At 37.9% G+C, this 26370-nt stretch overlaps 1 protein-coding gene across 1 annotated transcript in view; it reads right to left on the bottom strand.

The window, feature by feature from the left end:
* Positions 1-26370, bottom strand: part of LOC110670721 (heat shock 70 kDa protein 17) — a 59899-nt gene that overhangs the window by 19679 nt on the left and 13850 nt on the right. Inside the window, exons 12-13 of the mRNA XM_021832880.2 lie at positions 17790-17846; positions 17599-17660 (exon numbers count right to left, since the gene is read on the bottom strand). Coding sequence (XP_021688572.2) covers positions 17599-17660; positions 17790-17846 — 119 coding nt within the window. The remainder of the gene's footprint in view (positions 1-17598; positions 17661-17789; positions 17847-26370) is intronic.

Raw genomic sequence — 26370 nt, 5'->3', positions numbered from 1 at the left:
TAATTCTAATCATGACTCAAGAGGAGTCATTTGTTATTATTGCCATGAGCCAGGCCATATAAAATATAATTTCCGCAACTTTAGAGGAAAAATCAGCGATCACAGATGGCAAATATGGCAACAAAAGATTCTACAGTATCTTCCTCTGAGAAAATTATATTGGTATCTGCAGAGGATTTTGCACAGTTTTTCCAGTATCAGGCATCTCTAAAGCCTACCAGTTCCCGTGTCACTGCGATCGCTGAGTCAGGTAAATCAACTACATGCTTCCTCATCCAAATGGGTTATTGATTCTGGTGCGACAGATCACATAACAGGTAATTCTAGTCTTTTATCTGCTTTTCAGTCTAATCTCACTTCCTCTACAGTTACTTTAGCTGATGGTTCTACTTCTTGTGCCATGGGTTTTGGAACTGCAAACCCGACTTCGTCAATTTCTTTATCATCTGTTTTGTGTCTACCAAAATTCTCTTTTAATCTACTTTCTCTTAGTAAACTTACTCGTACCTTAAATTGTTCCGTTTCCTTTTTTTCTGACCAGTGTTTGTTTCAGGATCTCACAACGAAGCAGATTATTGGTAGAGGACGTGAGTCAGGTGGTCTCTAAATTCTGGAAAATCATGTACCACAGTCGCTTGTTTACTCTAGTACCTTAACACCTCTTGAAGCTCATTGTAGATTGGGTCATCCTTCTTTGTCTACCATAAAGAAGCTGTGTCCTCAGTTTCAATCTCTATCAATACTAGAATGTGAGTCGTGTCAGTTTGCAAAACATCATCGTTTGCCTTCTGTGTCTAGAGTCAATAAACGGGCTTCATCCCCTTTTGAGTTAGTTCATTCTGATGTTTGGGGTCCTTGTTCTATTACTACTAAAACTGGATTTCGTTATTTTATTACTTTTGTTGATGATTACTCTCGTGTTACTGGGTTATATTTAATGAAGAATAGTTCTGAGTTGTTTTCTATCTTTTATGCCTTTTGTAATGAAATTGTTATGGAAAGTCAATCACTATATTATTTCTCTGTATATTTTGTATTCTGTATTCCTATTTAGGATTTCTTATTTAGGATTTCTTATTTAGGATTTCTTCCTAATTAGTAGAACACAATTATAGGAATCAATTGTATATATATACCCATGTACAGATTAATTGAAATCAATGAGAATCATCTCTTTCTACATGGTATCAGAGCAGGTCATCAATCTAGGGTGACTATTTGTTCTCACTACCCAGCTCAGGAGAGACCTTAGCCGCCGACCGGCTGTTTCAACCCCGATCAACATCGCCGGCGTCGCCTCAACCCCCTCATTCCACCACTGTGTGCTGTTGCCTGATCCAGTATACCATTAAAGGACTTCTGAGGTTTGGCTCTCAGATCCTATTTCGGTATTTGCTTGATTTATGATTTTGGGTTATTTTGCTTCTATAAACACTTTGGATTAGCGTTTCGGTTAGTTTTTTCTTTGTCTCAACAAATGGCAGACAACAAGAATGTTATTTCTGATGTGATTCCGGTGATGACTAAGATCACGCAACACAAACTTAATGGTTCAAATTACCTAGAGTGGAGTAAGACTGTTAGGGTCTATTTGCGTAGCATTGATAAGGATGATCACCTTACTAAAGATCCACCCACTGATGATACACGACAAACTTGGCTAAGGGAGGATGCTCGGTTGTTTTTGCAGCTTCGAAACTCGATTCATAGTGAGGTAATTAGTTTAATTAATCACTGTGAATTTGTTAAGGAATTGATGGGAGATGTGAGGAGGATGTTAGTCATAGGATTAAAGCCGGATGGTTGAAGTGGAGACGTGCCACGGGAGTTTTATGTGATCGTAAGATTCCCAATAAATTAAAAGGAAAATTTTACCGTATAGCCATACGACCGGCTATGCTATATGGTAGTGAGTGTTGGGCACTGAAAGAGTCGTATGCATCTAAGATAAGAGTTGCAGAGATGAGAATGTTAAGGTGGATGAGTGGTCATACTAGACTAGATAAAGTCCGTAATGAAAGTATTAGAGAAAAGGTAGGAGTGGTGCCAATTGAAGATAAGTTGAGAGAAGGGAGATTGAGTTGGTTTGGTCATGTGAAGCGTAGACATACGGAGGCTCCAGTTAGACAAGTAGAACACATTAGGCTAGAGGATATAAAGAAAAAAAGGGGTAGACCTAAATTGACTTGGAGGAGAGTAGTACAGCATGACTTAGAAGCATTACACATTTCTGAGGATTTAACCCAAAATCGTTCAGAGTGGAAAAAGCGAATCCATATAGCCGACCCCAAATTTTTGGGATAAAGGCTTAGTTGAGTTGAGTTGTATATGAGGAACTTAATGTATTGTTGCCTTTTAGTCCTGATGTGAAAGTTCAGCAGGCCCAACGGGAGCAACTGGCTGTTATGAGTTTTCTTGCAGGCCTTCCTTCAGAGTATGAGACTGCTAAATCTCAGATTCTCTCCAGTTCTAAGATTTCCTCTTTGCATGAAACGTTCACACGGGTCCTTTGTACAGAGAGTACTCAATCTTCACAGCCTGCCAGTAGTGCAATTATTAGCCGTAATCCAAATGGACAACAGGGTAATAGAAGAGGAAGTAGAGGAGGAATTACAGGCAACAGAAGTAATCAGCGTAATGGAGAGGCTAGTTCTAATCAGGACTCAAGAGGAGTCATTTGTTATTATTGCCATGAGCCTGGCCATACAAAATATAATTGTCCGCAACTTCAGAGGAAAAATCAGCGATCACAGATGGCAAATATGGCAGGAGAGAATTCTACTGTATCTTCTTCTGAGAAAACTATTTTGGTATCTACAGAGGATTTTACACAATTTTCCCAGTCTCAGGCATCTCTAAAGCCTACTAGTTCCCCTGTCACTGCGATCGCTGAGTCAGGTAAATCCACTACATGCCTTGTGTCTTCTTCATCCCAATGGGTTATTGATTCTGGTGCGACAGATCACATGACAGGTAATTCTAGTCTTCTATCTGCTTTTCAGTCTAATCTCACTTCCTCTACTGTTATATTAGCTGATGGTTCTACTTCTTGTGTCATGGGTTCTGGAAATGCGAACCCGACTTCATCAATTTCTTTGTCTTCTATTTTGTGTCTACCAAAATTCTCTTTTAATCTACTTTCTGTTAGTAAACTTACTCATGCCTTAAATTGTTCTGTTTCCTTTTTTCCTGACCAGTGTTTGTTTCAGGATCTTACGACAAAGCAGATTATTGGTAGAGGACGCGAGTCAGGTGGTCTCTACATTTTGGAAAACCATATACCGCGGTCGCTTGTTTGCTCCAGTACCTTAACACCTCTTGAAGCTCATTGTAGATTGGGTCATCCTTCTTTGTCTACCCTGAAGAAGCTGTGTCCTCAATTTCAGTCTTTATCAGTACTAGAATGTGAGTCGTGTCAGTTTGCAAAACATCATCGTTTGCCTTCTGTGTCTAGAGTCAATAAACGGGCTTCATCCCCTTTTGAGTTAGTTCATTCTGATGTTTGGGGTCATTGTTCTGTTTAAAATTGGATTTCGTTATTTTGTTACTTTTGTTGATGATTACTCTCGTGTTACCTGGTTATATTTAATGAAGAATCGTTCTGAGTTGTTTTTTATCTTTTATGCCTTTTGTAATGAAATCAAAACTCAATTTAATATTTATGTGCGCATATTAAGAAGTGACAATGCCAAAGAATACTTTTCAGCACAATTTCAGCCTTATATGACACAAAATAGCATTCTTCATCAGTCTTCCTGTATGGATACCCCATCCCAAAATGACGTAGCCGAAAGAAAAAATCGTCATCTTCTTGAGGTAACTCGTGCTCTTCTTTTTCAGATGAAAGTACCTAAACACTTTTGGGCGGATGCAGTTTCTACGGCATGTTTTTTGATCAATCGTATGCCGTCTTCTGTCCTTAATGGGGATATTCCTTATACTACTTTGTTTCCTACAAAATCTTTGTTCCATACAAAATCTTTGTTCCCTATTGAACCCCGTAATTTTTGTTGTACCTGTTTTGTGCGTGATGTTCGTCCACAGGTTACTAAAATAGATCCAAAATCTCTCAAATGTGTCTTTCTTGGGTACTCCCGACTCCAAAAAGGGTACCGTTGTTTCTCTCCTACTCTTAATCGTTATCTTGTTTCTGCAGATGTCACATTTTTTGAGTCCACTCCATTTTTTCCTCCATCATCTGTGTATGAGAGTCAGGGGGAGGAGGATGATCTCTTAATATATACTGTCCAACCAATGTCTAGTCCTCTCCCACAGCCTGTTCCTTCTGTCTCTAGACCTACTCGACCTCCCGTTGTTCATGTTTATTCCAGGAGATTGGAGATTCCTGACTCAGATCCTCCACTAGCTACTTCGTTGGGAGATCCTGTACCTCATACTGATCATGATTCTGATCTTGACTTACCCATTGCTCTTTGTAAAGGTAAACGTTCATGTACTTATCCTATCTCTTCTTTTGTTTCTTATAATCAATTGTCTTCTTGTTCTCGGTGTTTTGTTACTTCTTTAGACTCTGTTCCTATTCCTAATACTGTTGATGAGGCACTGTCTCATCCTGGCTGGTGTGATGCTATGAAAGAGGAAATTGAGGCTTTAGATGCTAATGGTACATGGGAACTATTGCCTTTGCCCACTGGTAAGAAAGCTATTGGCTGCAAATGGGTATTTACAGTAAAGGTAAATCCTGATGGTTCTGTGGCTAGGTTAAAAGCACGCCTTGTAGCAAAAGGATATGCTCAGACATATGGAGTTGATTACTCTAATACTTTTTCTCCTGTAGCTAAACTTACTTCTATTCGCTTGTTTATCTCTTTAGCAGCTACATATGATTGGCCCCTGCATCAATTGGATATCAAGAATGCTTTCCTTCATGGTGATCTTCAGGAGGAGGTGTATATGGAGCAACCACCTGGGTTTGTTGCTCAGGGGGAGTTGGGTAAAATTTGTAGGCTTCGGAAGTCTCTTTATGGCTTGAAACAAAGTCCTAGGGCATGGTTTGGGAGATTCAGTGAAGCAGTACAGGAATTTGGTATGCAAAAGAGTAAGTGTGATCACTCAGTATTTTATAGGCAATCTGAGACTGGTCTAATTCTCTTGGTAGTCTATGTGGATGACATTGTCATCACTAGGAGTGACTCTGCAGGTATTTCATCTCTTAAAACCTTCCTCCAAACTCAGTTTCCAACCAAAGACTTGGGATTGTTAAAGTATTTCTTGGGTATCGAAGTTATGAGAAGTAGGAAAGGTATTTTCTTATCTCAAGGAACATATGTCCTCAATCTATTGACAGAGACAGAAAAATTAGGTGCTAAGCCTTGTAGCGCACCAATGACTCCAACTTTACAACTGTTAGCAGGGGATAGTGAGTTGTTTAAAGATCCAGAGAGATACAGGAGATTGGTAGGAAAATTGAACTACCTTACAGTCACTCGTCCTGACATTGCTTATGCCGTTAGTGTGGTAAGTCAGTTTATGTCTTCCCCAACTGTTGCTCATTGGGAAGCCTTGGAATAAATCTTGTGTTATCTGAAGGGCGCTCCAGGAAGAGGTTTGCTATATGGTAATCATGGGCATTTGAATGTTGAATGTTTTTCAGATGCCAACTGGGCTGGATCTAAGGTTGACAGGAGGTCAACTACTGGATATTGCGTTTTTATTGGAGGAAATTTGGTGTCTTGGAGAAGCAAGAAGCAGAGTGTAGTTTCTCGATCTAGTGCTGAATCCGAATACAGAGCCATAGCACAATCAGTATGTGAGGTAATGTGGATACTTCAATTATTAGATGAGACAGGTTTTAAGACCTCCCTGCCTATGAAATTATAGTGTGATAATCAAGCTACTCTTCATATTGCTTTTAATCCGGTGTTTCATGAGCGGACCAAACATATTGAGATTGATTGTCACTTTATTCGTGAAAAGATTCAACAACAGATCATCTCAACAGGACACATCAAAACTGGAGAGCAGTTATGAGATATTTTTACAAAAGCTCTGAATGGAGCTAGGATTGACTACATTTGTAACAAGTTGGGCATGATTAACATCTATGCTCCAACTTGAGGGGGAGTGTTATGGAAAGTCAATCACTATATTATTTCTCTCAGATATTCTCAGATTCTGTATTCCTATTTAGGATTTCTTATTTTGGATTTCTTCCTAATTAGTAGAACACAATTATAGGAATCAATTGTATATATATACCCATGTACAGATTAATTGAAATCAATGAGAATCATCTCTTTCTACAGAAATCAAAACTCAATTTAATATTTCTGTGCGCATATTAAGAAGTGACAATGTTAAAAAATACTTTTCAGCACAATTTCAGTCTTATATGACACAAAATGGCATTCTTTATCAGTCTTCCTATGTGGATACCCCATCCCAAAATGGCATAGCCGAAAGAAAAAATCAGTATCTTCTTGAGGTAACTTGTGCTCTTCTTTTTCAGATGAAAGTTCCTAAACACTTTTGGGCGGATGCAGTTTCTACGGCATATTTTTTAACCAATCGTATGCCGTCTTCTGTCCTTAATGGGGATATTCCTTGTACTGCTTTGTTTCCTACAAAATCTTTGTTCCTTGTTGAACCCTGTATTTTTTGTTGTACATATTTTGTGCGTGATGTTCGTCCACAGATTACTAAATTGGATCCAAAGTCTCTTAAATGTGTCTTCCTTGGGTACTCCCGGCTCCAAAAAATGTACTGCTGTTTCTCTCCTACTCTTAATCGTTATTTTGTTTCTGCAGATGTCACATTTTTTGAGTCCACTCTATTTTTTCCTCCATCATCTGTGTATGAGAGTTAGGGGGAGGAGGATGATCTCTTAATATATACTGTCCAACCAATGTCTAGTCCTCTCCCACAGCCTGATCCTTCTGTCTCTAGACCTACTCGACCTCCCATTGTTCATGTTTATTCCAGGAGATTGGAGATTCCGAACTCAGATCCTCCACCAGCTATTTCGTTGGGAGATCCTGTACCTCATACTGATCATGATTCTAATCTAGACTTACCCATTGCTCTTCGTAAAGGTAAACGTTCATGTACTTACCCTATCTCTTCTTTTGTTTCTTATAATCAATTGTCTTCTTGTTCTCGGTGCCTTGTTACTTCTTTAGACTCTGTTCCTATCCCTAATACTGTTGATGAGGCACTGTCTCATCCTGGCTGGTGTGATGCTATGAAAGAGGAAATGGAGGCTTTAGATGCTAATGGTACATGGGAACTATTGCCTTTGCCCACTGGTAAGAAAGCTATTGGCTGCAAATGGGTATTTACAGTAAAGGTAAATCCTGATGGTTCTGTGGCTAGGTTAAAAGCACGCCTTGTAGCAAAAGGATATGCTCAGACATATGGGATTGACTACTCTGACACTTTTTCTCCTGTAGCTAAACTTACTTCTGTTCGCTTGTTTATCTCTTTAGCAGATACATATGATTGGCCTCTGCATCAATTGGATATCAAGAATGTTTTCTTTCATGGTGATCTTCAGGAGGAGATATATATGGAGCAACTACCTGGATTTGTTGCTCAGGGGGAGTTGGGTAAAATTTGTAGGCTTCGAAAGTCTCTTTACAGCTTGAAACAAAGTCCTAGGGCCTGGTTTGAGAGATTTAGTGAAGCAGTACAGGAATTTGGTATGCAAAAGAGTAAGCGTGATCACTTAGTATTTTATAGGGAATCTGAGGCTGGTCTAATTCTCCTGGTAGTCTATGTGGATGACATTGTTATCACTGGGAGTGACTCTGCAGGTATTTCATCTCTTAAAACCTTCCTCCTAACCCAGTTTCAGACCAAAGACTTGCGATTGTTAAAGTATTTCTTGGGTATTGAAGTTATGAGAAGAAGGGTATTTTCTTGTCTCAAAGAAAATGTCCTCGATTTATTAACAGAGATAGGAAAATTAGGTGCTAAGCCTTAGTGCACCAATGACTCCAAATTTACAACTGTTAGCAGAGGATAGTGAGTTGTTTGAAGATCCAGAGAGATACAGGAGATTGGTAGAAAAATTGAACTACCTTACAGTCACTCGTCCTGACATTGCTTATGCCGTTAGTTTGGTAAGTCAGTTTATGTCTGCCCCAACTGTTGCTCATTGGGAAGCCTTGGGACAAATCTTGTGTTATCTGAAGGACGCTCCAGGAAGAGGTTTGTTATATTGTAATTATGGGCATTTGAATGTTGAATATTTTTCAAATGCCGACTGGGTTGGATTTAAGGTTGATAGGAAGTCAACTACTAGATATTGCATTTTTGTTAGAGGAAATTTGGTGTCTTGGAGAAGCAAGAAGCAGAGTGTAATTTCTCGATCTAGTACTGAATCCGAATACAGAGCCATGGCACAATCAGTATATAAGGTAATGTGGATACTTCAATTACTAGATGAGAGAGGTTTTAAGACCTCCCTGCCTGCGAAATTGTGGTGTGATAATCAAGCTGCTCTCCATATTGCTCCTAATCCGGTGTTTCATGAGCGGACCAAACATATTGAGATTGATTGTCACTTTGTTCGTGAAAAGATTCAACAGATTATCTCAACAGGACACATCAAAACTAGAGAGCAGCTAGGAAATATTTTCACAAAAGCTCTAAATGGAGCTAAGATTGACTACATTTATAACAAGTTGGGCATGATTAACATCTATGCTCCAATTACTAGATGAGACAGGTTTTAAGACCTCCCTGCCTGCGAAATTGTGGTGTGATAATCAAGTTGCTCTCCATATTGCTCCTAATCCGTTGTTTCATGAGCGGACCAAACATATTGAGATTGCTTGTCACTTTATTCGTGAAAAGATTCAACAACAGATCATCTCAACAGGACACATCAAAACTAGAGAGCAGTTAGGAAATATTTTCACAAAAGCTCTAAATGGAGCTAAGATTGACTACATTTATAACAAGTTGGGCATAATTAACATCTATGCTCCAACTTGAGAGGGAGTGTATGGAAAGTCAATCACTATATTATTTCTCTATATATTATGTATTCTGTATTCCTATTTAGGATTTCTTCCTAATTAGTAGAACACAATTATATGAATCAATTATATATATATACCCATGTACAGATTAATTGAAATGAAGGGGAATCATCTCTTTCTACAGTAATCACTTTAAATATCTCGGCTCAATCCTTCAAATAGATGGGGGATGTAAGGAGGATGTTAGTCATAGGATTAGAGCCAGATGGTTGAAGTGGAGACGTGCCACAGAGTGTTATGTGATCGCAAGATTCCCAATAAGTTGAAAGGAAAATTTTACTGTACATCCATACGACCGGCCATATTATATGGTAGTGAGTATTGGGCAATGAAGGAGCCGTATGTCTCTAAGATGAGAGTTGCGGAGATAAGAATGTTAAGGTGGATGAGTGGCTATGCTAGACTAGATAAAGTCCGTAATGAGATTATTAGAAAAAAGATAGGAGGGGTACCAACTGAGGATAAGTTGAGAGAAGGGAGATTGAGGTGATTTAGTCAAGTGAAGTGTAAACATGTGGAGGCTTCAATTAGACAAGTAGAGCATATTGGGTTAGAGAATAGAAAGAAAAGAAGGGGCAGACCTAAACTGACTTGAAGGAGATAGTACAACATAACCTAGAAGCATTACACATTTCCGAGGATTTAACCAAAAATCGTTTAGAGTGGAAAAAGAGAATTCATTTAGCCGATCCCAATAAATTTTTGGGATAAATGCTGAGTTGAGTAGATTGGATTCTGGTTGGTCGGTTTACTCATATAATGAACAGCCCTAATTAATACATCACCTATTGATCTCTAGTTCTTTGCTTTCCATAATCTTTTACTCTGCCTAATTAGGGTTAATTTATTATTATTATTTTTTTAATATCAGAATGAAAATTCAATATAATTTGTCATGGCAGTAAGAAGAGAGTTCCTAAGCTGAATGCCCTTGAAATGCAGGAGATGAGAATGATGACGGAACAATGGAAGAGGTACAGAACTTGCGCAGAACCAAGTGTGAGTCTGAACGGAAATACCAGAAGGCAATTGTGATCCCTTCAGCCTACCAGGAGTTATATATGTGGAGAACATCAACTAAATTCATAATTTCATGGTTCATGAACAGCCCAAATATGGTATACAGGAAAAGCAGCAGGCAACTGGCAAGAGCTCCTGATTTCCACAGTAAGATGCATGCAGAGGATTTTCTTGACTTTAAACATAGTTTGGAGACTTATTTGAGTGGAAATTAATGCTCAAAGATAGTTTGGAGACTTATTTGAGTGGAAATTAATGCTTAAAGAGGAAAAGTCTTAATTATGAAGTTTAAGTTGATGGGAGTGTGCCTCAGTGGTGGAAAAGATTGAAGGAACAGCAGACTATAAGAGATTGGAAATTGATGAAAGCCAAATTGAGAAAACAATTCCTCTTAGCTATGTAATAAGTTTATCCTAGAGAATGGCAGCAGAGAGGCAAGGATTGATGAGCTGGAACAGTCAAGTCAACAAAGTTGTTAATGGATGATGTTGTTAGTTTGCAAGTAGTCTATTACTTGTTTAGACTTGAGACTTTCAGTTTGCAACAGAAATATAGCTGGTATAAATAGGAAATTACATGTAAAAGAATACATTCATGATCATTGATCAATAATAGAAATTGGAACTTTCAAATGATCACTCCTATCCTCTCTTTCCCACACATTCCCATCGTTTCCCTCTGAACAAAAATTCTCCTTAGAACCAGGCTCTCAATAATGAATTCAGGTCCCAACATTTATATGTCTCTCTCTCTTAACTCTGTTATCTCTCTTTCGTTCACTTTCTCATCTTTTACCTCTAGAAAAACATTCACATTAGATCCACGTCCTAACATTTATATGAGTGACCTTGTTCCTTAAAGCCCTAGGTGTTTAGAGGGCTTTCTTTTAAATTTTTATTTGGCTTCTCACTAACTAGGTCATTTACGTAAAAAGGCATATGCTCAACAAAAAACCATTTCAAAGTTTATTTGTTTTAATGTTTATTTGGACAATTAGCCTTTTTATTTGTCATTTTTTTTTAATTTTTTTATAAAATAATGACTTCTATTTTAAATTTATAAAATTAAACTTATTTAATTTTAATATTGTTATTGCAAAGCTACCAAAAGAACATATTGTTTTTGTAAAATTATGTCTAATAATTTAAATATTAACTAGAAAATCATAAATATACTTAATAAGTAGTTATTTTTAGGCATCATGAGCATAGATATGTTATACATTTAGCTATATATATATATATATATACATATATAAAAACTGTAAATTTGAGTTATTTTTCATTTTCAAAACATTCGTGGCAACACCCAGTAATATTGCAAAATTACGTCCAATACCATTTTTTAAAACCTGACTAGGAATCATTATAGGACTTGAAGAAATAACCTGATAGAGTTAGGAATTTAAAAGCAGAAAATAAAAGAATATAAAGAAGGAATTGAATTTGTATTACTAATTAAAGGATTCAATAAGCAATACAACCACTGAGTTCTTAATATTGTCTTCAACAATTACAATTACAATAACAAGAATCAGTAATACCAAAGAGACTTTTTAAGAAGCTCTTGGCCCAGCTACAAGCTGAAATACCAGGTAATACAATTTTTCTCTTCCCCCTCTTATTTTACATTATTCTCTCCTTTTACTGTCATTCTCGCACATGCATTCCTTCTCTTGTAACAACCTCCAGCTCAGCCTCTAGCATATTCTTTCTTCCATAATCGTCTAGCTCAATAGCCATTCCTTTAGCATTTCCTTTAATGTTCCTTCTAGAATATACTCTTAGTGGCCTAGGTCCATTATAGCCCACCTGCAATTTTGAATCCATATCATTGCCACGCTCTGAAAGACCAACCTTGTCCTCAAGGTTGAATGAAGGAAACTGGTTCTGGATATCAACTAAATTCATCCAAGTTGCTTCTTCCTCAGGTTTCCCTTTCCATTGAATCAGAATTTGAATGACCGGGTATTGATCAACTATAATCCTGCGCCAGTTCAACACTTTCTCTGGCTCTACCATATTTTCAGTTACCACCATTTCCTTTGGAAGTTCAGTAACAACTGGATGATTGCCTATCACAAGTTTGAGTTGAGAAACATGGAAGACCGGATGAATTCTGGCTTCCACCGGTAAGAGCAATTTATAGGCAACAGGTCCCACACGTTCCAGTATTAGGAAAGGCCCAAAATAACGAGCTGCTAACTTTGGAATAACTCTCTATTGTAAAGAGACAGATTTGTGTGGTCGGAACTTTAAAAATACTGCTTCACCAACCTGAAATTCAACATCCTTTCGATGTTTAATGGCAGCTTTTACCATTCTCCGCTGAGCTCTTGCCAAATTGTATTGAAGTTGACGCAATATTTTGTACTTGTCCAACAAGGTCTGTGCCACTGCTTCCACCTTCGTTTCACCAGGCAAGAACTTGAGTAAATTTGGCGGTGGTCTACCATATACTGCTTCAAAAGGTGACATGCCTATAGCAGTATGATGGCTTGTATTATACCAATTTTCTGCCCAAGCCAACCAATTACTCCATTGCTTAGGCTGCTCTGAAGAGAAACACCTCAGATAGGTCTCAAGGCACCGATTTAATACTTCGGTTTGCCCGTCTGTTTTCGGATGATAGGCAGTGCTCACTCTAAAAAATGTGCCTTGTGATTTAAACAGTTCACGCCAAAAATTACTTAGAAAAATTGGATCCCGATCACTCACTATTGATTGAGGCATGCCATGGAGTCGAACTATTTCCTTTGTAAAAGCAGCTACTACTTCCTTTGCTGTAAAAGGATGTTTTAAAGGTAGAAAGTGGCCATATTTTGAGAGTCAATCCACTATTACTAATACAAAATCAATACCATACAACCGAAGTAAACCCGTGATGAAATCCATAGAAATGTCTTCCCAAATTGCCTTCGGGATCGCAAGAGGCTATAGTAAACCCGCTGGACTAGTGGCTTGATACTTATGTTACTGACAAACAATACACTGTGCCACAAAGTCTTAAATTGTTCTCATCATTCCTTTCCAGTAAAGAGATGCAACAATTCGCCTATATGTACGATAGGCTCCAGAATGTCCTCTAACTGGAGATGTATGAAATTCTAATAATAACTTAGAAATAAGAGGAGAGGTAGCTGAAATTACCATTCGGCCCTTATAAAATAGCCGATTCTGAATAAGTTGGTATTGAGGATGAGAGCGCGGGTCTTGCTGCAATTCAGTTATTAACTTTTGCGACTCAGGATCTTGGCTCACCTCCTTGTCCACTTGATCCATGTCTACCCAATTCTGAATATGAGACCAATTGGAGGTAAAACTAGGCACAAAATGTGTCAACTTTCATTGAGAAAGCATACCAAAATTCTGCTTGCAAGGTGATATGAAAAATGACCAATTCGGATTAGGTGCAATTGAGACCTGAAAATTGACCAATTGGGCAGCAGTTAGTGTTTAGGCCATAACTCACTCAAAACAGGTCCAATTGACCTGAAATTTTAACCATGAATAGTTAAGACCCATACCTACAAGTCTTATGAAGACACCAAAGCCCAGAAATGACCAGAAGCAAGTCAAAAAGCTTGCACAAGTTCGGGTCCAAAAACTGGCCGAACCAAAGTTGACCAAATTGACCTAAAATTGACCTAATTTGATGCCATTTGACCAGCAATAGTATAATGACCATAACTTGGTCTACTTAACTCAGAATGACCTAAAATTTTACCCCGCGTTCCGTAAGACATAGATCTACAAGTTTGTAGTTTTGACCGAAACCCGAAAACCGAGGGAACTAGGTCGTCCGGCTAGGTCAAACTAGTATCCCGGAATCCAGCAAGTTGCATTAAAATGCACTAAACAAGGAAATGAGTTTGGTAAAACGTACCAACCCTAAAACCCTATCGAATGTGACATATTAATGACACTAAAACCTAATTTACCTAAAACGCATCGAGGGTCGGTATATTAAGTGATTGAGCAAATAATAGCTTTCAGTGAATTATTTGTCAAACATTATCGATAGAGACAGTTTAATTTAGTACTGAAACACTTCAAATTGTGTTTCTCAGTTACCAAAGACTCAGGGAAAGGGAAGGAAACACTGAGTCCAGACCAGGAGACAATTATCAGAGGTTTGTGCACAACAACTATTTCTATTGAATTATTTTCAATTGAAATAAATTATGACTATTTGCATATTATTGTTTTAAGTTGTGAAATTGTGAAAAATGGTTTGAAAGATATTTGATAGATACTTATTGATTGAAAAGCACTGTAATTGGTTTGAAACCACAGCTATCATGTACATTAATTGTATTCCTCGCTAGCTTGTCTAGTGGGATGAATTGAATTCCCTCTCTGGCTGAAGTGTTGAGGTGTGTACCTGTTGAGGACGAATAGAATGAGTACTCATATTTTTGCTAGCTAGCTATGTTATTCCTCATTAGTCATTGACTTTTGGGATGAATTGAATACCTCATTAGCCATTGGCTTTTGGGATGAATTGAACTTGGGAACATGATTAAAGCTGTGTGTGATTTATTGATATGTATTGTGAGATTGTGAAATGAATTTAAACTCTTATTGACATATACTGTCTTTTGAATTCAACCATGATCTGACTTATTGAAATTTATTGTGATATTGAGAAATGGAGTTTAAATTCTTGTTGACAATTATTGTCTTGAAATTAACTATGGTTTTAAGTATCCACTATTTATATAATTTATGAATTGTGATTTAAATTGTATTTGGTTAATGTTGTGCACCACTGAGACATTGTCTCAAATGATAGCTTTATTCTTTATCGCGGTAGACAGACAGAGACAGGCGTGAGACTAGGCTGCTAGTACCTCCAGCGAGAGACTACCAGGTATAATGAGTATACCAATATTTTGTATTTTGTAATGTAATATATGTTCACCGTATGTACATATTGTTGTTGGTTTTGAGCAGTTGTAAATAAAAATTGTACATTGAAGTTGTAAAATAATTATGAGTTATTCTGGCTTGTAAAAATTGTATTATATTTCTTTTATCTCAGTCTTTGAAAAATCACCGTGGATTTGAGTTGAGAAATGTGTTGTGTTGAGAAATATGTTGGAGTTGAGATTTGGAAATCTATTGAAGTGCTTTCTGAGGTTTTTACAAGAACTGTTTTATCCAAAATACAGATGGCACTCTGCCAAAATTTTTACAGAAACTCCAAATAATTCAAATGTGTTAGTTCTATCACTTCAGTTCAAAAAGGTTTTTAACACCTGTAAATAGTGCTCACCACTGTAAAAGAAGTAAGAAAAGTTTTTTAAAATCCCTTGTAGTGTATTTAATGGATTATCAGTAGACGGAGTTGGTAATTCATTAGGTATACTACGGGATCATGTTATGCCTTACAGAGGGGTAGGGTGTGACAATCAAACATTGAAATATTTGAACTCACAAAAAGAAACTGAATTTTAGACATGCTAAGTGGAATGAGTTTCTTAATGGGTATTTCTTTGTTCTTAAGCATCATTCTGGCATTGAGAATAAAGCTACTGCTGCACTTAGTTGTATAGCAACTGTTCTCCATGAAATGAGTGCATATGTCATTGAGTTTGATAGAATTAAAAGTGATTATGATACTTGTCATGATTTTGGTCTTCTTTTTCAAGAAGTGAATACAAGTATTCGTTGTGATTTTATTGATTTTGTTATTCATAATGATTATTTATTTAAAGCTACTAAATTGTGTATTCCTCATACTTCACTCAGAGAATTTCTAGTATGAGAATTGTATGCAGGTGGATTAGCAGGACATTTTGGAAAGGATAAGACATTGCTCTTGTTGATTAAAGAGAGATGTTGCTAGGATTGTCTCACAATGTCACTCTTGTCAGTAAGCTAAGGGTAAGAAGCATAACAATGGTTTGCACACTCCTCTTTCTATTCCACATACCCCTTGGAAAGATCTGAGTATGGATTTTAGTGGCAGTGATTGAGGGCATAATTCTATCTTAGTGGTAGTGAATAGGTTTTCTGAGAATGGCACATTTCATTCTATGTAACAAGACATATAATGCTTCACATGTGGCTGCATTGTTCTTTAGGGAAGTTGTCAAATTGCATGGTTTACCTTCTTCTATAGTGTCTGACAAGAATGCAAGTTTATTAGTTATTTTTGGAAGGCACTACATTGAAATTTTTTTTTTCTACAGCTTTTCATCCACAAACAGATGGTCAAACTTAAGTTGTGAATCGTAGCTTAGGTGATTTGCTTATGTGTTTTGAAAGAGAGAAGCAAGGTAATTGGGATTTGGTTCTTCCAATTGCAGAGTTTATCTATAACAATTCAGTAAATCGTTCCACAGATAAAAGCCCTTTTAAGATTGTTCATGGCTATTCTTCTCGTATCCTAGTTGACCTTGTTTCTTTTCTGCCTCATATTCATATTTCACAACTTGCTGAATTTTTTGCTCAATATATTCATGATTTGCATGTTGAGATTAGGCGAAATATTGCTTTAAGTAATGAAAATTACAAACTTATTACTGATGTGCATCGTAGGAATAAAGAATTCAATATTGGTGATTATGTCATGATTTGTATTCCTAGAAAGTCCCTAAAGAAACTTCATGCTTGAGCCATTGGCCTTTTCTCCATTTTGCAAAAACTTGACTCTAATGCATATTACACATTTCTGAGGAATTAACCCAAAATCGTTTAGAGTGTAGAAAGCGAATCCATATAGCCAACCCCAAATTTTTGGGATAAAGGCTTAGTTGAGTTGAGTTGAATCTAATGCATAATCACTTAACTTACCGAAGGATATGAATATTAGTCCCATTTTCAATGTGGAGGATTTGTCACCTTAACAAGACACCTTTGAGCCTCCTACTTTGCCTTCTAGTATTTCTATTGGTCAGCTTGTGCCAAAGTCACCATCATTTCCTTAGTCTAAAGATGTCATTGACATTGTGCTTGATGATCAGTTCATCACTTCCTCACAAGCCGGATTTTGTAGATTTCTTGTCAAGTCGCAAGGTCATCATGATTCTGATGCTACTTGGATCAAACAAGAGGAATTTTAGACTTTGGATCTCTCTCTTGGATGCTTATTTGCAAATCAACTCTACGGACTCAAGTTTTTTTCAACCAAGGGGGAATGATGTAGAACATGCTCCTAGGCATTTCAGGAGTACATATTTTAGGGATTTTAGGAGTACATATTTTTAAGGTTATACAAACACTATATAAGTCTAGTTATTTTTCATTATTTTTCAGCTTTTGTTATGACAATTATTTAAGATCAATAATATTTTGAAAATTGGTTCTCTTTTCAAGGATTGGTCCTTGATTTTTCCTTTATTATTGTTCTTGGTTCTACATCAACATGATGCATACAAACTAAATGCGCAAAGAAACAGTTCATGTGTGGAATGTGTTTCCTAAGACTTGAACAAAACTTTATATTCAACAAAATGGAAGTTTATATACTTGTGTTAATCTAAGATTCTCTAGACAAATTAACCTAAAAAAACTAAATACTTCTTGGAAATTAGAAAGCCATGGTATAAGAAATGACAGAAACTTACTTTTTCTGCTCAACCTCCTTCTCACCCAACCAACTTTTTAACTTGTCAGCATCACTTAAAACCTAGAAAAAGTAAATAATAGAAATTTTGATTAAACGACGTGGAAATTGACACGTAAACATCACAGACATTATTCCATTTAAAAGCTCTAGAAAAAATAAGAAGAGTTAGATTAAATGTGAAAAATACACCTCATCTATTCTAGTCTTTGGAAGCCATGGTTTGTTTGTCTCCCAGCTCTGTATGATCTATGAGCATGCAAAAAAAATGTCAGTCATCCTACTAAAACAAAACCAAAGCCAGATAACAGGCACAGTCAAATGCTGCAAATTTTTATTTATAAAAGGTTATAAAATGGATGATAAAAGTGAAATAAATAATATCTACAACTAATTTCAATGAACAACTTATGTACAACCAACAACACTACAAATGTTGGCAATGGTAAGTTATAGGAAAATCACCAAATTGAAGACCCAGCAACAACTAATGTTGTAGGACCAGAATTTTGAACTATGATATAGGCTAATGGAAAACAGTTGATTGGGCTGTTTGCAAGGCAGTTATGCCACTCTGAATGGCAAACAAAAGATTAAGCCATCAAACTTAAAACTTTGAATCAATTGCAGAAAATTTATAGTGACTAAAAAATGAGTATAAATTCAAAATTAATCCAAACCTTTAGCCTACATATTGTAGGACATAATGTAATGTAAACAATCGTGTAGTGAAATGAATGATGCAATATAATGTAATTGCCATTCCATTTTTATGTTTGATTACAAAAATAAAAATGCATGCAATGTAATATAACATAATGATAATTTTTATTTTAATATTTAATTTATTTATGATGGTAATAATAAGAGAATGGCAATTGCAATAGTGATTGATGGTGGTGGTGTAACATCCTCACTTTAGCTAGTCCGCACAGTCTACTTTTCCGGTGACCAGTGTCGGTCCGGACAACTAGAACGTCTGGAAAAATATTTAAACTAAAGTGAGAAACCATAATTAACTCAAATACTAATAAGAAAAATTTAGAAAAAATTTTAGAAATAAAATACAACCAAGTTAAATGAGCCGATGCCCTAGCGATGGGTAACCTAGAGAGAAGTTGCGGTTCTCGCAACCAGGAGCCCTAGACCAGGGGGAAAAATTATAATTTTTGGGACTCCAGAGAAGGGTCATAGAGGTTCTTATGGCATTAGAATGCCAAGAAAATATTTAGAAAAATTTTTCAATCGGTACAGACAATTTTGGCCCATTAAGCCAAACGGAGGGCATTTTGGTCATTTCGTCTTCAGAGATGATTTTTGGCCAACTTGTCCAGTTAAATAAATAATTTATATAACATAAGATATGATTAAATGTTGTTAAAAATTTAATTGCAATTAAATAGAAAAGAAATGAAGAGTAAATGAAGGAAAATGGACTTATGACATCATAATGATGTCATTAAAAATCTCCCAACCAATCCAATCTTGACACATGGCATAACTTTATATAAAAGAGACTAAATGGGCTGAAGATGAAAAAAAAATCAGAACACCTTCTTCTCTTCTTCTCCTTGACGTCAACCCCTCCTCCACGGCCACCATGAACAAGCTTTTTCAAGCTTGATTTTCCATAGCTTTCTTCCACCAAAAACCCTAATTGTCAACACAAAAACTCGCTCTTATACCTTGGTGATTCTTTTGGGAGCAAAAAGAAGAGGAAATCAAGAGTTTTAGCAAGTGGGAAAATCTCACTCCATAGAGGTTAGTGACCTAACCATGAATTTTACTTTAAATTCATGTTAAGGACTTTGAATGAGTGTAAATTACAAAGAAAAATTGTTGAATGCCATTTGTATGTAAACCCTAGATTTTCGGCAGCCATGGTTAGGGTTTGTTTGTGATGAATTTAATGAAGTTAAAAGGTTATTTGGTTGCCCTTAATGTGCATCTTGCAAGTGGATTGAAGAAATGCAATGAAAATGCATGAATGGTAATGTGTGAGTTAGGGTTTGGGGTGGAGAAATGGGATTTTGACCATGTGATGATGAAAATAGGTTTTATTGGTCAATTAGTGACCATTTAGTTCTGTTTAAATCAAAAATGAAGTGTGTTGAGTGATGGGATTTGAGTTTGGTGTGGCTGCCATTAGACTGACCTGCAGAATGGGAGTAACCTGCAGAATTGGACTTGAGTCCAGCAGATTTGGGCAGCCATAACTTGAATTGTAAAGGTTCAATTGGTGCAAGGCCAATTGGACATGAAACTAGACACATAACGGCACAACTTTGGTGAAGAAACCATGCCCATAAAACCAAACCAAGTGGACCAAAGCTTGCCCTAATCCGGGTGATCTGCAGTCTGCCTAGGCAAAATGACCAAATGAACAGTGTTTTGTCATTTGGCTATAACTCAGTGTAGAAAGGTCCAATTGACCTAAAATTTTACCAGCAACAAGCTGAGATATAAACCAACAACTTTCATGAAGAAACTTAACCCAAATTATGACCAGAACATATTCAAAAGGTGAGTTGCAGTCATTGTTCATTGCACTGTAGATATGGTCAGTCCAAAAATTCTGGACAGAATTTCAATCCGGCCAGTTGTGGTTTTTGGACCATAACTTGAGCTACAAAACTCCAAATGGAGTGATTCAAAAAAGGAAATGTAACTAGACAAAATAAGGAACAACTTTCATGTTGATCAGTTTGCCAAATTCCCACTGCAAAATTGACCAATAGAACAGTAAAGTCAAGGCATAAAAAGTGAAATTTCTGCCCAACTAACATTAAGCTTAAAAATAGTATTGACAACCAATACCAACAAATTTTAAATGCAAAATGTGGTATGTTGATGATATTAAAACCAATGTACCTATTGCCTATGCAAAAGTCAACATTTTTGTTGACCAAGAATGGAATAGTAACACTAAAACTTAAATTCCAAAAATTGTGAAACTTAAAAGTGTGAAATGCCCTAGTATACCTAACAAGATTGGTTTGGATAGCTTGGCATGCCAATAGGGTTCTGTTAGCAGTACTGCATATGGCTTCATGCCATTCTGTGTTTCATGGCTCCCATGCCATTTTGTGACATAATAGCTTTTGGCTATGCTATTTGAGTTGATATACTTGGGTTTTAGCCCTGGTAATTATTACAGCTTATTAGCTATTCTGTTGCACACCGAGAGACACAATGTGACTGATGGTGTGATGGTCTGAGGTACTTAGTACCCAGTGCCAGTTTACCCGTTTATCCAGTCCAGTCAACTAGTATGGGTTACTCGGGCAATGATAATAAACCTTACCAAATTTTAAGTGAATAATACTGCAAATAATACCAGAAATTAAGTCTACCCAAAAATGAAATTATACATTCTGCATAATTATTTTATTCTATTTTATTTTATTTTATATTGTCACAACTAAGCAGAATTGCTTAGCGCGTCGCTTTTACCAGGCGCAGGAACTGGAGACCTAACTGGGGAGCCCAGCAGACATCAGACGGGGTGAGCCTTCAGAGCTGCATCCGGGGTCCAGAGTCACCTCACATCTGCACTGCATATGGTAGGACATTAGGACTATAGGTGACCCTTTTGTATTTTTGCATTTTGTATTAGTTTGGATTGTAACTATAAACTCCTGTAATTATGTATTAATGTAAATATATGAAATTTCATATTATTGAGATTTTCTGCATAATGTATGTTGATAAATGAAATGTTGAGAATTATTTGTGAATATGCTTCAAGTGATGAAGTGAACAGAAAGGTTTTTGAAAATAGTATTGTGATTTGAGATTGAGATTTTGAGATTGACTTGAATGTGTATAATAGAGTTTGAATTTGGAAATTATTTTGGAAGTATTTTAAAACAGGTTCAGAAGAACTGTTTTTCCAATTTACTGCCGACACTTTGCCAGATTTTCTATAAAATTTGCGGATAAATTCAGATTTATCAAAATTGAAAATAAATGAATTAAAAGGGATAAATTGTAATAGAAATATAAATTAATGCTCCGGCACACTGAGTCGCATAACTTGCTCGGCTACACTGTAGACGGGTAAGGGGTGTCACATTTAGTGGTATCAGAGCATCGGTTTAGGCGTTTCTGGGCCTAGATAGAGTACATACCATTGCATTGCATTTGTAAATGTTGAGGTGACGCTGATGCAGATCTGTTTGTTTTCTTATTTTGAATAGAATATGGATCCTACTTCGCAAAGAGCAGTTGAGGAAGAGGTGGAGAGTCGTACCCCACCAAGGGCTGAATCTGGGGGCAGGGTTGAATCTACTCCACCAGCAACTGAGGCACCTGCCCAACCTCAGTTTTCTCTATTACAACAAATGACTGAATTCTACCGGCAAATGATGGAGGCAATTCAAACACCACAACCACAGCCACAATCACCACCAGCACCACAGAAATCTCATTTGGAGAAATTGAGAAAGCATGGGGCTGTGGACTTCTTTGGGAAGAGGAAGGATGATCCCATGGCCGCAGAAAACTGGTTGGATAGAACCATCAGAGTGCTGAAACAGCTAAATTGCACCCTCGAGCAGAACCTGGTGGGTGTTGTGTCCCTACTTCAGGATGATACATATTAGTGGTGGGACACAGTAACCAGTGAGGTGCAACCTGAACGGATCACCTGAGAATTCTTCCTCACAGAGTTCAGGAAGAAATATATTAACAAAGTGTATTTAGAAGAGCGAATAAGGGAATTTATCAGTTTGAGACAGAGACAGTTGTCAGTGGCTGATTATGAATGTGAGTTTGTCAGACTGAGCCGGTATGGGAGGGAGATAGCTCCTACAAAGGCAGAGAGGTGCAGACGGTTTGAAAAAGGGCTCAATAACAATATCAAAATCATGATCACGGCACTGAAGATCACGGATTTTGCTAAACTGGTAGAAGCAGCATCAAAAGTGTAAAGAGTCAAAATCAATGAACAAAATAGAAGGGAAAGACAGTAGAAGAGGGGTCCGGGTCAGTCCAGTACATTTTCTGCTCCCAGCAAGAAGAGTAAGGGTCCTCCTACTCAGAGTTCAGGACCATCACAGGGTCAGGGCCAGTCTCAGGGGCCCAGACCACAGTTCACACCTAGGAGAGGCCAATCCACACCATCAATGGGCAGCTCTCCAGGGACCGTGTTTAGGGGACCAGCCCCTGCATCTTCTGCTTGTCAGTACTGTCAGAAGTGGCATAAGGGGGAATGTTGGCGAGTGACTGGTGCATGCTTATGGTGTGAGTCGACAGAACATCAGATCAAGAATTGTACGAAGAGGACTACTACTGTTGCTCCAACACAAACTGACAGACCTGCTCCTGCACCACAAAGGGGTAGGAAGCCCGGTAAACCTAAGGCAGTTGGTCCATCATTGAGGCCTGCATCCGAGTCAGCTGAGAGGCCAGACACTAGGATACCTGCCAGGGCCTATGCCATCAGAGCTCAGGAGAAGCAAGATGCCCCGGATGTCATCAGGGGTACGTTTTCCCTCTACAATACTTCTGTACATGCATTGGTGGATACAGGATCCACTCATTCCTACATTTGCATCAAACTACCCATATAGAGGGGAGTTCCAGTAGAGAAGAGTGATCAAGACATTCTGGTCATAAATCCACTAGACCACAGTGTGGTAGTGAGTAAAGTGTATAAAGGTTGCCCGTTGAGGATTCAGGGGCATGAATTCTCGGCAGACCTAATTGAGTTGTCCTTCCACGAGTTTGACATGATTTTGGGTATGGACTGGTTGCCACGTCATCAGGCAATAGTTGATTGCAAATTGAAGAGGATTTCTCTGAAAACTTCTGAGGGTAATGAGATTACTATTGTGGGTGAAAGGACAGATTTCCTATCCAATGTTATCTTAGCCACAGTTGTAAGAAGATTGATGAGAAAAGACTGTGAAGCTTACCTAGCACACGTTGTTAATACTAGACAAGCTAAGCCAAACCTGTGTAATATACCCACAGTAAGAGACTTCCCAGATGTATTTCCTGAAGAGTTGCCTGGTTTACCACCAGAAAGGGAAGTCGAGTTTGCTATTGAGGTAATGCTGGGTACAGCACCTATTTCCATTGCTCCTTATAGGATGGCACCCACTGAATTGAGGGAGTTGAAAACTCGGTTGCAAGAGTTGCTTGATAAGGGGTTCATACGCCCCAGTGTGTCACCATGGGGAGCTCCGGTGCTATTTGTGAAGAAAAAGGATAGAACCTTGAGATTTTGTATTGATTACCTGCAGTTGAACAAAGTAACTGTGAAGAACAAATATCCATTGTCCAAAATCGATGATCTGTTTGATCAGTTGAAAGGAGCTGGTATATTTTCAAAAATTGATCTCAGATCAGGGTATCATCAGTTAAGGGTAAAGGATACAGATGTGTCAAAAACTGCATTCAGAACCCGGTATGGGCATTATAAATTTGTAGTGATGCTGTTTGGGTTAACAAATGCACCAGCAGCATTTATGGACCTTATGAACCGTATCTTCTATCCATATCTAGATCGGTTTGTAGTGGTCTTTATTGATGATATTCTGGTGTATTTCAAGACCAGAGAAGAACATGATGAATATTTGAGGATTGTTCTGCAAACTCTACGAGAAAAGAAAATGTATGCTAAGTTGTCCAAGTATGACTTCTGGATGAGTGAAATCTCCTTCCTTGGACACATAGTATCAGCTGAGGGGATTAGAGTGGATCCCAAAAAGATAGAAGCAGTGATGGAGTGGAAGCCTCCCAGAAATACAACTGAGGTCAGAAGTTTCTTGGGGCTAGCTAGGTATTACAGAAGATTTGTGAAGGGGTTCTCTCTTATAGCTGCTCCAATGACTAAGTTGTTACACAAGAATGTGAAATTTGACTTGAACGACAAGTGCCAAGCCAGTTTTGAGAGACTGAAGGCTACGTTGACAGAAGCACCAGTGTTAACACAGCCAGTGTCGGGAAAAGGCTTTGTGGTCTACAGTGATGCCTCACATAATGGGCTAGGGTGTGTATTGATGCAAGAGGGGAAAGTGGTCGCCTATGCTTCCAAGCAGTTAAGGCCACATGAACAGAACTACCCTACTCATGACCTGGAGTTAGCAGCAATTATCTTCACACTGAAGATATGGAGGCATTATTTATATGGTGAAAAATGCTACATCTATACAGACCACAAGAGTCTAAAATACTTGCCAACCCAGAAGGAGCTCAATCTTAGACAGAGGCGATGGATTAAGTTCCTAAAGGACTATGATTGTGTAATAGATTATCATCCTGGAAAGGCAAATGTAGTTGCTGATGCTTTGAGCAGGAAGTCCATCACAGCTTTAAGATCACTAAATGCCTGTCTGTCTTAGCTCAAGATGGAGCTATTTTGGCTGAGTTGCAAGTGAGACCAACCCTGCTACAACAGATACAAGATGGGCAGAGGGCAGATGAAAAACTAATGGCCATTGTGGATAAAATTCCAGAGGGAAAGAAAATTGAATACGAGGTGAAAGCAGATAGGTGTTTGTACTACAGAGGAAGAGTGTGTGTACCCGATGATGGGAAACTGAAGACTAGTATTCTGAGAGAAGCACACACTAGTGTTTATGCCATGCACCCGAGAAGCACAAAAATGTATAATGATTTGAAGCCTCATTATTGGTGGCCTGGTATGAAGAGGGATATAGCTGACCATGTGGCTAAATGTTTGACATGTCAGCAAGTTAAAGTAGAACATCAAGTTCCATCAAGATTGCTACAGCCTATAAGCATACCTGAATGGAAATGGGACCGGGTCACTATAGATTTTGTTAGTGGTCTACCTCTCACCCAAAAGAAGCATGATGCGGTGTGGGTGATAGTGGATAGATTGACGAAGTCAGCACATTTTCTGCCAGTTAGGACTGACTACTCACTGGAGAAGCTAGCAGAATTGTATATCAGTGAAATAGTTAGACTGCATGGAATCCCACTTTCCATCATATCTGACCGAGACCCAAGGTTTACATCGAGATTCTGGAAAAAGTTGCAAGAAGCCTTGGGCACACAACTCCGTTTTAGCACTGCTTTTCATCTCCAGACGGATGGACAGTCAGAACAAGTAATCCAGGTAAACCTAAGAACTAATTGAATTTTTGCAAGTAATAAATTGAAATGATAGTAACAGTGTGAATTATGTGATAGATCCTGGAGGATATGCTAAGGAGTTGTGTCATTGAGTTTGAGGGGAGTTGGGATAGATATCTCCCACTGGCAGAATTCGCATATAACAATAGCTACCAAGCTAGCATTCAAATGGTTCCGTATGAAGCACTGTATGGGAGGAAATGCAGAACCCCAGTGTGTTGGACTGAATTGGGCGAAGATAAACTAGTAGAAACAGATTGAGGAGAAAGTGAAGATAATCAAAGCTAACCTGAAGGTTGCCTTAGATAGACAGAAATCATATGCTGACTTGAAGAGAAAAGAGATAGAGTATGCAGTTGGCGATAAAGTGTTTCTCAAAGTCTCACCGTGGAAGAAAATACTGAGGTTTGGGAGGAAGGGTAAGTTAAGCCCTAGGTTCATTAGCCCATATGAAGTCATTGAACGTCTGGGACCAGTGGCCTATCGGCTAGCTTTACCACCAGAACTAGATAAAATTCACAATGTATTCCATGTTTCTATGTTGAGAAGATATCGCTTAAACCCTTCACATGTCATTTCCATGGAAGAGATTGAAATCCAACCGGACTTGACATATACAAAAGAACCTATACAGTTCCTAGCTCGGGAAGTGAAGGAACTGAGAAAT

This window comes from Hevea brasiliensis, chromosome 5, assembly GCF_030052815.1.
Source record: "Hevea brasiliensis isolate MT/VB/25A 57/8 chromosome 5, ASM3005281v1, whole genome shotgun sequence".
NCBI classification, from domain to species: domain Eukaryota; kingdom Viridiplantae; phylum Streptophyta; class Magnoliopsida; order Malpighiales; family Euphorbiaceae; genus Hevea; species Hevea brasiliensis.
The sequence above is the reverse complement of the archived record's forward strand: the minus strand, read 5'-3'. Positions and strand labels throughout refer to the sequence as shown.